Source organism: Myotis nattereri (genome assembly GCF_964212035.1).
Source record: "Myotis nattereri genome assembly, chromosome: X".
NCBI classification, from domain to species: domain Eukaryota; kingdom Metazoa; phylum Chordata; class Mammalia; order Chiroptera; family Vespertilionidae; genus Myotis; species Myotis nattereri.
The window spans coordinates 36,428,040-36,440,952 of NC_138078.1; the positions used below are offsets into that span (position 1 = coordinate 36,428,040).

Below are 12,913 nucleotides of genomic sequence, written 5' to 3' on the forward strand. Positions count from 1 at the left end.
TAATGATACCAAAATAAAAGTATTTACTAGTTTTAAGCAGGAAATAAGACATTCCTCTTTTTTTTTTTTAATCTAAATAAGTCAAACGGCTGACCTCTTTTCAGAGACTCCTTCATGGACGTACCGGAAACATTAATACAATTGTTCTTGTTGGAATTGAGATGAAGAAATGTAAAGTTATATGTTCAAAATCTGTATTTCTACATTTACAGGTAATTTTGATGGATCACTTCATTTACCTCCTAGTCATCGGCAAAATACCTCAGCTGCCTATGATGGATGCAAAGAATGAACAAGAGAAATGATTGTATGCATATCTAGGCAAGAGAGTGAAATGGATAGGATGGATTTGAGCAAATCCATTTGAAAAACACACACACTAAGTATTTAAATTGATTCCTTACCCCACGGTACTGGCTTTCATTGAAAATTTGAGGTGGTAGGGGGTACCCCGTAGCTGGTCGACTGTTTTCAGGTACATTTTCTCTCATCCACTTCCGATTTTCTTCATTGGCAGCAATATCTTTTTCTTCAAATCCTATTTTGTTAGCTTCTAAAAAACCAAGCACATCTTGCTGTTTCTTCTTAATCTAGGACCCAAAGGACAATAAACTATATTACTGAACAAAAAGCTTCTATTATTTTCAAATTCAACAAAAGTCAGTGTTTGTGAACTAGCATAAATGAACTCAGACATGGATCAAGATTTATGGTTTCGCAGAAGATACATGGTTTTCCCGCTTTATTATTTTGTTGTTAACAATGTCTCACAAGTGCATTGAAGAGCTTTCAGATGACAGATCCTTTTATCAACCTGAATTTTTCTTTTTCTAGAAAATTTCCCACATCTAATGAGCAAAAGTAAGGCTAGATGATGCATATCAATAACCTAAAATGCAGTTAATGCAAAAGTGTGAGTGGTAGGAAGCTTTGTTTTCTGGTTATCTACAAGCCTTTCTTAATTTCAGCCCTTGTTGAAAATCTTCACAAACAATCCAAGTCTACTACCTATCTTAATAAGCATCATGTAATGAACAGAAATAAATATTTCCTTGAGAATGTTACAAGCTTCAGAGTCACTCTATGCTTCAATGTTCATAGTTTACAACAGAAACTGAATGAGAAGATATAACCTAAGTCTCCTTGTATACTAAGTCTGGAATATACTTGTACCACTCATTAGTCATTAACATGTGTTGCTAAGGGGTCTTTCATGTGTATCTGTGCTACTTCTTCAGCTAGGTTAACAGGTAGAGATAATATAATTATTTTGCCTCCTAATCATACCTAAAAGAGAGTTTTAAGATAGTAAAATTAATGCTATTTAGTTAGGCTTCTCCTCTAATATGCATTTATTTTAGAATGTTAATTCACACTTCTATAGTAATTTGTCCAAACTTAAAACTCTTACTTAACATTTCGGAGGTACAGAGCATAATAAAAAAATTATTCATGGAGTCACAGTAAAAAGAAACATGGAGTAGAATAATCAGAAAAAATAAAATCAAAACAAGCAGTCTTCCCAATGGAAATAAAAATACAAAATAATAAAGCTTCCATACAGTCAAGTCCTCTATGGATTTACACCCCCCGACACACACACACATGCATACACAGAGATTTGTATTTTTGTCCTTCTAACTTGCTGTGTGTAAGTAATTTTCTCTCTCATCACATAACTCCAGAGAAAAAAATTCTCAATTTCTCCGAATAAGAACTGAAATTTCCATAGGCTATTTAGATCAGAGTATAGAATGCCCTTCTTTAAAGACCAGTAATTTTTCCAACAGGAATCATATTTCCTTATTAGCTTATAAAATCAAACTTTCAGTCCTAAATATAACATATACTCCCTTTTTAATTTTTATAAAAATCAATGTAAAAGTCAAATAATCAGGAGTGAATGTCTAATGGACTAGACCAGTGACTTTCACATCGTGTGCCACGGAATTTTTAAAACATGGAATACCTGACCATTTAGTCAGGGGCCCTGGCCTTTTTTCCCTTAGATTGTCAGATTGAAAAAAATGACAACAGCCAACACAATTGCCATCTGGTGTTAATGAATCAAAATTATACCCATTTTTGTCAGATTGGCAAAAAAAGAATATATATTTTGGTGTGCCAGATAATTTTAGTAATAAGTATATGTGTCCTGAGATGAAATGTTGAAAATTTCTGGACCAGAAGCTTCATAGAAGGTTCTGTTAAATCAGTGGTTTTTAATCTCCATAATGCAACAGGAAGTGTTCAGTTAGTATAAATTTTATCAAGTAATTTATCTACTATTTGCATATTTACAAATTTAAGTAGGTATAAAGATGCCCCTAAATATAGTACTTTGAGCCACTTGCTATTTGCAACAGTTGGTTTTAAATTAATGAAGAGGTAACATTTAGTTAACATGCTAAAAATTATACATGGCCCTGGGTTAAAGTCATCTGTCATGTTTGTGTGAGAAAAAAGGGCAGACGACCTTTGAGATAAATTACTCTGAAGCCTTCTTACTTTAGTGAATGCTTACTATATTGAGAGCAGTGTTCTTTCTGCTGAGTTAAGATGGTGGCCAGGCTTGTTATCACTGGGCATTGTAGTATAACTTCACTGATATCTTTACCCTCCAGCCATCATCTCTGGACCACAAGTATTCATCCCATGCTCTGGAACTACCTGACAATAAGTACACATACTTCCTATAATGCTCTACACCTACATAAGGCTGAAAAGAATGGACCATAATAACACTTTTTATTAGGTTCTGTCTTGACTAATGTGAAAATTTGTTCAGTTTTGAATCTTTGGGGAATGTTAAAAAAATGTCTCCTAACTTGATCATATTTTTAAGTCCAAAATTTCAAATAGCAAATTTATTCTAACAAAGGATATTTTATATCTAAAGAGTAATTGCTTTTGTTATACACCTACAAGCACATGTTCACTACAACATATCTTGATAAAGGGGCTTCAGGTGGTGCTAATTTCCTAATTTCCCAATGGGACTTAAAATAAAAGGACACAGTAAATATAGGTGACTGAAAATCATAAAATGCAAAAAAAATTAGGAATGGGTATCACAAGGGTTTACTAAGGAATACAACTCACATTTCCTACAGAAAAAAATTAATTTGCACTACCAAGTAGACAATGGCACTGTCGAGAAATTTAAATCAATCTTCTTCAAAGAGCAAATCATACCCTTTACCTCCACTCAATGAATGCCCAGTATTTCTTCTCACATGTCTGGGTTTAAAATTCAAGGTATCCTTCCCTCCAAAGATACAGAACATGGCTACTGAGGAATGTTACCTAGAGGGAAGTTACTTTCCAGCTAGCCTCAGTAAGCTTTTTGTCAGTCATGACAAGGGTAAAATAAATTTCTTTTAAATGAAGGAAACTGACAAGGTGTCTGTATGTGCTTTAAAATGGTCCAGTGTGAATATTCAACTTTCAGTGGATTACTGAAACTTTAATAACCATGCTTCAATAGGGAAAACAAGTAATTTTCAAAGAGTGCCAATCTAGCATAAAATGTTAAATAAATGTGAGGTTTTATCTTGTGTTTTTTTTTAATTTTCTTCCCCTTTATTGATTAAGGTATTACAAATGTGTCCTTATCCCCCATTGCCCCCCACCCCCCAATCCTGCCCTCACCCTCACCCCCTGCTATCTGAGTCCATTGGTTATGCTTATACGCATGCATACAAGTTCTTTGGTTGATCTCTCCCCCTTACCCCACCCTCCCCTACCTTCCCTCTGAGGTTTGAGCATCTGATCAATGATTCACTGTCTCTGGATCTGTTTTTGTTCATCGGTTTATGTTGTTCATTATAATCCACAAATGAGTCACAGCATGTGATATTTATCTTCTGACTGACTTATTTCACTTAGCATAATGTTCTCCAGCTCCATCCATGCTGTTGCAAATGGTAGGAGTTCCTTCCTTTTTACAGCAGCATAGTATTCCATTGTGTAGATGTACCACAGTTTTCTAATCCACTCACCCACTGATAGGCACTTAGGCTGTTTCCAGATCATAGCTATGGGATTGTTTTTATTTTTTTATTTTCTCTTTTGGAGAGTTCATTATTGGTGTATAAAAATGCTATCAATTTCTGGATGTTGATTTTGTATCTTGCTACCTTGCTTAATTCATTTATTATGTATAGAAGTTTACTGGTACAGTTTTTAGGGTTTTTTATGTACAATATTATGTGATCTGCAAATAATGACAGATTTACTTCCACCTTTCCAATTTGGATGCCTTTTGTCTCTTTTACTTGTCTGATTGCTATGGTAAGGAATTCCAGCACTATGTAGAGTAAGAGTGGTGAAAGTGGACATCCTTGTCTTGTTCCTGTTCTTAAGGGAAACATTTTTAGTTGTTGTCAATTGAGTATTATCTTAGCTGTAACTTTGTCATATATGGCCTTTATTATGTTGAGGTATGATCTCTCTATTCCCACTTTCCTGAGAGATTTTATTAAAAAGGGTGATGGATTTTGTCTAATGCTTTTTCTACATTAATTGATATGATGTGATTTTTATCTTTCATTTTGTTTATGTGATGTATCACTTTTATTGATTTGCAATTATTGTACCAGCCTTGCATCACCAGAATAAATCTCACTTGATTATGGTGGATGATCTTTTTAATATATTACTGGATCCAATTTGCTAATATTTTGTTGAGGATTTTAGCATCTGTGTTCATATGGGATATTGGACTGTAATTCCTTTCTTTGTAGTGTCTTTATCTGGTTTTGGAATTAGGATGATGCTGGCTTCATTAAAATAGCTTGGAAATGTTCCTTCCTCTTGAATTTTTTGGGATATTTTGAGGAGGGTAGATGTTAGTTCCTCTTTCAATGTTTGGTAAAATTCTCCTATAAATCCATCTGTTGCAAGATATTTAGTTAGGAGTTTTTTACTGCTTCAATTTTATCAGTTGTTATTGGTCTACTCAGGATATCTGATTCTTCCTGATTGAGTTTTGGAAAATTGTACATTTTGGGGAATTTGTCCATTTTGCCCGGTTTGTCCAATTTATTGGCAAATAGTTGTTTATAGTATTTGCTTACAATCCTTTGTATTTCTATGGTGTCTGTTGTTATAGCACCTCTTTCATTTTTCAATTTTTTTATTTTGGTCCTCTCTCTTTGTTTCTTAATGAGCCTGGCTAGGGGTTCATCAATCTTGTTTTTCTTTTCAAAGAACCAGGTCTTGGATTCATTTATCTTTTGTACTGTTTTATTAATCTCTACTAGAGGCCTGGAGACCTGGCGCCGCCCACTGGCCAGCCCCACCCCCTGGTCACCACGACCAGTCACCTCCCACTGCATTGAGCATCTGCCCCCGGTGGTCAGTGTGCATCATAGCAACCGGTCATTCTGCTGGTCACTCCGCCGTTCTGTAGATTTGTATATTAGGGTTTTATTATATAGGATGTCATTTATTTCTGCTCTGATTTTTTTTTATTTTTATTTTCTCTTATTTCTGCTCTGATTTTTATTATTTCCTTCCTTCTACTTCTTCTGGGCTTTTCTTGCTCTTCTCTTTGTAATTCATTTACTTGTGAGGCTAAATAGTTTATTAGTGCTTTCTCTTGTTTCTTGAGGTAGGCCCTGTAATACTATCAACTTCCCTCTCAGCAGTGCTTTCACCTTGTCCCATAGGTTTTGGGGTTTTGTGTGTTCATTTTTACTTGTTTCTAGGAAGCTTTTAATTTCTTGCTTTATCTAATTAGTAACCCATTCATTTTTTTAATAGCATGCTATTTAGCCTCCATGTTGTTGACTGTTTTTTATTGTACTTGATTTCTAACTTCATGTCATTGTGTTCCAAGAAGATGCTTGGAATTACATACATCTTCTTGCATTTGTACAGACTTTGTGTCCAAACATGTGGTCTATCTCTGAGAATGTTCCATGTGTGCTTGAGAAGAATGTATATTCTGTTGCTTTGGGATGAAATATTCTGTAAGTATCAGTTAGATCCATATGATCTAGTGTGTTATTTAAGGACTCTGTTTCCTTGTTGATTTTTTTTTTTGTGTGAAAGATCTATCCAGTGGTGTCAGTGGGATGTTAAGGTCCCCTACTATGACTGTATTGCTGTTAATCTCTCCCTGAAAGTTCATCAAGAGTTTTTATGGCCCTTGCCAGTTTGGCTCAGTGAATAGACCATCATCCTGCAGACCAAAGGGTCCCAGGTTCGATTACCACCAAGGTCATCTACCTTGGTTGCAGGCTCCTCCCTGGCCTGGGCTCTGGTCTGGGCTCATGCAGGAGGCAATCAATCGATGTGTTTTTCTCACATCTATGTTTCTCTCTGTCTTTCCCTCTCTCTTCTACTCTCCCTAAAAATCAATGGAAAAATATTCTCGGATGAGGATTAACAAAAAACAAACAAAAAGAGTGTGGTTTTTTTTATGAACTTGGGTGTTCCTATATTGGGTTCATATATATTTACAAGGGTTATATTTTCTAGTTGAATCATTCCCTTTAGTATTATATAGCAGCCTTATTTGTCTCTTGGTATGGTTTTTTTTTTTTTAACTCTATTTTGTCTGATTTGACTATTGCTACCCCAGCTTATTTTTCCTTTCCATTTGCATGGAATAAATTTTCCATCCCTGCTCTCTTAGTCTGTATCTTTTGTTCTGATGTGGGTCTCTTGTAGACAGCATATATATGGGTCATGTTTTCTTATCCATTCCATTACCCTATGTCTATTCACTGGAGCATTTAATCCATTTACATTTAAGGTTATTATTAATAAGTATTTATTTATTGTCATTTTATTTTCTTTATGCCTATGATCCTCTTTCTCTCATTTTCTTCTTAAAGCAGTGCTCTTAACATTTCTTGCATTGCTGCTTTGGTGGTAATTTACTCCTTTAACCTTTTTTTTTTAATCTGGAAAGCTTTTTATTTCATCTTCAATTTTAAATGATAGCCTTGCTGAATACAGTAGTCTTAGATTTAGTTCCTTGCTTTTCATCACTTTGAATACTTCATGCCTGAAGTGTTTCTATTGAGAAGTAAGCTGACATTGTAATGGGAACTCCTTTGTAGGTAATTTTCTGTCTCTCTCTTGCTGCCTTTAAGATTCTTTCTTTGTATTTAATGTTTGTCATTTTAATTATGGTGTGTCTAGATGTGGAACTCTTTAGGTTTATCTTGATTAGGACTCTCTGTGCCTCCTGAACTTGTGTGACATTTTCCTTCACCAGGTTGGGGTAGTTGTCTTACATTATTTCTTTAACCATGGTTCTGGTCCTTGCTTACATCCTTCCCCTTTTGGTATTCCTATAATACAGATGTTGTTATGTTTCATGTTGTCTCAGAGCTCTCTTAAGCTATTCCTGCTTTTTAATTACTTTTTTCTATTTGCTGCTCTAATTGGGTATTTATTTCTACCTTGTCTTCCAAATCACTAGTTCGATCTTCTGCTTCATCCAATCTACTTTTAATTCCTTCCAGTGTGTTCTTGATGTCAGAAAATGCATTCTTCATTTCTGTTTTGTTCCTGTTCATGGCCTCTATCACATTGTTTCAATTTGTACTAAGTTCCTTAAGCATTTTTATAACCATTGCTTTGAACTCTATGTCTGATAGGTTGCTTATCTCCCTTTCATTTAGTTCTTTTTCTTGACATTCTGTCTTTTTCCTTCATTGGGAGGTTCTTTGTCTCCCCATTTTATCTGTCTTTTTGTATTTGCTTCTTGGTATTACATAGACCTACTATTGCTCCCAATCTTTGTGGGATGGCCTATGTATGAATTGTCTTGAGAGGTCCAATGCTACAGTCTCTTTGTTCACCTGAGCTAGATGCTCTAGGCATGGCCCTTGTGTGTGTTATTTGGGTTCTCCAGTTAAAATTGGGACTCGATTGTTGATGTCCAATTCATGGAAGTGATCTCCCCTCCGAATTGCTGCCAGTGAAGTTCAACCCTAATGTCATCATACCAGCTAAAGATCTGCAGCCTCTTCAGTCTCCTCAAGTCCACAGTTCAATAAGTCTGAGTCAGGGAAGGCTACATCCATCTCATGGCCTTCAGCACAATTCCTGCCCCTGATTCCTGGTGGTGGAGCCTAACAGCTGGGCTCTAAAGTGGTTGTGGTAACACAGTAGCAGTGCTAGCAGGTGAGTGCACCACAGGGGCAAAAGCTCTGCTGTGTCAGTGGTGGTTGCATGGAGGTGGCACAGTGTCCAGGCTGGGTACCTTCAGGCACACGGGTTCAGGCTGAGAGCATGCCAGGCATGCAGAGGACCCACCAGTGTCGGTTGCAGTCATGCAGGTCTGGGTTGTTACCTCTGTAGGCACGCCAGGTCTGGGGCAGGATGAGTCTGGATGGTGGTGAAGTTTGGTGTCTAGCTGCTGCAGCTCCCCACATCCTCAAGGAGGACCTTGTAAAACCTTCAAGATGGTGCACCCTGACTGGCTTCACTTAGCATAATGCTCTCCAGTTCCATCCACGCTGTTGCAAATGGTAAGAACTCCTTTTTTACCACAGCGCAGTATTCCATTGTGTAGATGTACCACCATTTTCTATCCACTCACCTACTGATGGGCACTTAGGCTGTTTCCAAATCTTAGCTATGGTGAATTGTGCTGCTATGAACATAGGGGTGCATATATCCTTTCTAATTGGTGTTTCTAGTTTCTTGGGATATAGTCCTAGAAGTGGGATCACTGGGTCAAATGGGAGTTCCATTTTTAGTTTTTTGAGGAAACTCCATACTGTTCTCCACAGTGTCTGTACCAGTCTGCATTCCCACCAGCAGTGCACAAGGGTTCCTTTTTCTCCACATCCTCACTAGCACTTATCGTTTGTTGATTTGTTGATGACAGCCATTCTGACAGGTGTGAGATGGTACCGCATTGTCGTTTTGAAGATAAATACCACATGATCTCACTCATTTGTGGAATACAATGAACAACATAAACTGATGAACAAAAACAGATCCAGAGATAGAGAAGCATCGATCAGACTGTCAAACCTCAGAGGGAAGGTAGGGGAGGGTGGGGTAAGGAGGAGAGATCAACCAAAGGACTAATATGCAAGCATATAGGCCTAACCAATGGACACAGACAACAGGGGGGTGAGGGCATGAGTGGGAGGAACAGGGGGTAACGGGAGGATAAGGACACATATGTAATAACTTAATCAATAAAAAAATTTTAAAAACTGGGAAAAAATAAATAGACTGCAAATAAAAAAATAAAAAACAGAAAAAGATGGCATGCTCTCCAAGCTGGAGCTGTGCCCAGGAAATGGCTATGGTGGTAGCAGCAGCTCCTTTTGGTAGTTGAGTGGGGTTCTGCAACTGTGAGTTGCAGGCGCATGGGATCTTGCTGCTGTTCACTTAGGTGTGCGGCCTGGGCATTGTCTGCAGTGGTCTCTGGTGGGCTGGTGTGTGCAGGGTCTTGTTGCTGTTACTGTTCACTTAGGTGCGGGGACCAGCACTGTCTGCGGGGAAGGGGGTGCGCATAGGGTCTGAGTTATGTCCTTGGGGTGTACACGCACAAGGGTTCCAGGGTGGGGTGCCTGTGTGTTCAGACCCCAGCCATGGTTAGTCTGAGTCTGACACTTTTTTTAAAGCTTTTTTAAAAACTTTGTTATTGTTGACACTATTACAGATGTACCATGCCCCCTTTTTCTCACCTCCACCCAGGCCCACCATCCCCTCTTCCCTCTGGCCATCATCATGCTGTTTTCTGTGTCTATGGGTTATGCATATATGTTCTTTGGCTAATCCCTTCTACTTCTTTCATCCAACTCTTTCTCCCCCTCCCCTCTGACAGCTGTCAGTCTGTTCCATGTATCCATGGCCCTGTTTCTATTTTTTTGTCAGTTTATTTTGTTCATTAGATTAATAAACACTGACAGAGGTTCCCACTATAATGCACAAAAATCTAAAATGATTATTCAAAATTATATTTAGTAGCAATTTCAACAGTATGTCTTGGGTGCCTATTACATGTGTAAAAATTTTATTTTAGGTTCTCTTAAATGCCTAAAGAAAAACAGCAGAAATTCTTATGCAGGTTTATAATCTAAAGGGAGGGATTAGACATAGCTATATTAAAAAGTTCAATTACAACATGAAATTTAAATATAAAGCTAAGACAACCATCGATACAAGATAGTTAGGTGAGAAAGGCCTAGTGAATGACAAAGCCAGTGATTGTAAAAAAAAAACTAAGAAAGAACAAATGCTTATTGCTATTATTGATGCCATTTAGATTAAGCTTAATAATAATAGCACAAATTCTATATACTACATCCATGATGCAATTTTTTAGTTTCAGTGAAAGGATGATGTAAAGTTTAATGTAACTAGCCATTTGTGAAAACTGAGCCAACAAAAGAATATTGCACCAGAGCAATGAAGATATGGTATTACAAAATAAACTTGGAAACTTTCTAAATGGATGCCCAAAATTTCTATGACTAAATTCTTACACATAATTAAAGCCTATTAGTGAATAAACAGTTGTATAGTTGTGTATTTTGTCATTTTCAACATGTTATAATGTATTACCTAGTCAACTTCTATAGAGAAATTCAGATATATAGAGTCCCTCCAATTCATTCTATTTATTTCAACAATCTCCTAAGAATAGTCATTCTACTTTATAAAAAATAATAAATCCATCTTTGCCTATCCTGTTGCCTAAGAATTTAACAGTGGGGTGAAAGTAGAGTGAATAAATAGCATTTAAAGCTGCCTTTTCATTTTTTTCAAATCTACTTACAAAACTGACCTAAAAGGAAAATCAAATCTGAATCCCCAGTTAGTCTGTTTGCCACTGCGTAGCCCTTTTGGTAACCAGAGAGATCTCTGTGCATTTTTAAATGAATACTGTCATGAGTCCGTAAGCCACTGAATTCCTATTGCTTAATCTAATGGCATAACCACATCATGAGACAGTTGTTTTCAGCTTGTCTGTTTTGCAATATTTTAAAAAAATGCTTTGATCACAATCAGCAATGTACAACTTGTAATTCAGAGCTCTTCTCCAGCAAGTCTGCAACAAATCTGAGTCAACATGATTATTAACAATTTTCTTGATCTCCCACCTCTACTTACAGCTCCCTGGAGTTATCTCCAGACAGATCCCAAGATGTGGCAGCAAAAGAGCACAATCTAAATTTGCTATTTTACTGCTGCCAAATGAAAAAAAAATGTACTGTTATTATTTCCTTTTTAGTTGCAATTCTAACCATGTCTAAAAATATGTTAAGGCCCAAATAATTTCAAAAGTAGATCCTGGTATGAAAAGAAGAGAAATTCAATATTAATGGCAGTTTTTCAAAAATAGCAATGTCTTAACATGGCCACAGTAAAGAAAATACAGTCATTCCCATTTTCTGGGTTAAAAGGGTTTTTCTTAAACAAATGAAATAGTCTTACATAACCTCATCTATATAGCCTTTTCTTATCTGACACTTATATCTGCCTATACTCTTTTTTCTAGAATCAGAAGGAACTTTAGTCCGTCTCCCATTCCTTCAGAGATGGCTTTCTGTATAGACACAGGAAGCTGTGAAATATATAGTACCCGGAGTACCATCCTACCTCAAAATTCTATCCTCTGATGGCTGAAACCCAACCACTACTGGTTTACTAGTTTGGCTTTCATAGAAGTGCCAGGCAGTGTGTATGTTTGGAATGGAGGTAGGAACTTCCTGGAGAGACACAGGTAAAGAGGACAGTCAATTTCATTTGCTTGCCCTAGAATTGTGCCCATAGTTGTTCATATATAAACTCTAACAGTGAATCACATGAAAAAGCAGCAGGAATGGCTTCCCTGGATAATCCTAAGAGGAAATTTCCAAGCCTTACTATATGTTAGTACTGGGTTAAACTTTGCACAAGATAAAGACCTCTAAGGAGAAAGAGAGATTAACACTTAACTGAGTGCTTACTGAGTATCAAACTCTTTGTGAGGCTATTTACACGTATCCCTTCAAATCCTCACAATTCTGAAAGGTTATAGTATGATTACCCCTACTTTACAACAAAGGAAATTGAAGCTCACATAGGTTAAGGGACCTGCTGAGGAAGACAGATATTTTAATTGTCTACAGTACACCAAGTTATAAATCTAAATCTATCTGACTACAAAGCCTTATTGTTTTTCACTATATGCAGTACATACTATAATTCCCAATCTAGCTGGGGAGATAATACTGGCATATATAAAAGAGTTCCTTATAAACTATATGATATTGATTAGAAAGACAAAAGTTGAGATATGTTCTCTTCTAAATAGTCCTTTTTTTTTTTTAGTTTGAATTCCTAGTTATTATGGTCTCTTTCCCCTGGACCAGTTAAATTGACCCTAATGAATTCCTCAGCCTATCAATTTGTGATGTGGCTTGCACACAGAAGAAAAAAAATTGATGAGGCCTCTGGCTTCTCATTAACTGCATGGAGAACAATGCAACCTATGCCTTCCCTTTGTTAAGCAGTCAGCCACTTAAAGAAAAAGATATCAGTGGGCAAAATTGGTGTAGAGGGTATTAATTTCTGTACTTTAAACTTTATATAAACTTACAAAGAAACATACAAGAAAATTCAAAGGCGTCAGATCCTTCCCATTCTTTATTTTATTTTTAAATGAGCAGTATACTTACCACTTAAAAAGTTCAACAGCCTTTCTAAGGAACAAAATGATCAGAACTGAGTCAGTAACAGACAAAAGGACTAAAGTTCCTTCTGCTTCCGGAAAAGGGTATGAACAGAGCAAGGTTCCAGATAAGGAAGAGCTTATAAATGAGGTTATTCAGAACTGACATATGATTCAATCAAGAAAGCCTTTTAATCCAGAACATAAGCATGCCTGTACTTTTCCCTCTTGCAGGTGAACTTCATCCCTACACAGTCTTAACAAATGTACATG

At 36.7% G+C, this 12,913-nt stretch overlaps 1 protein-coding gene across 1 annotated transcript in view; it reads right to left on the reverse strand.

Annotated features, from left to right (window-relative positions):
• The window catches only part of SH3BGRL (SH3 domain binding glutamate rich protein like), an 84,854-nt gene that overhangs the window by 25,159 nt on the left and 46,782 nt on the right, over positions 1–12,913 (reverse strand). Inside the window, exon 2 of the mRNA XM_081081825.1 lies at positions 405–590. Coding sequence (XP_080937951.1) covers positions 405–590 — 186 coding nt within the window. The remainder of the gene's footprint in view (positions 1–404; positions 591–12,913) is intronic.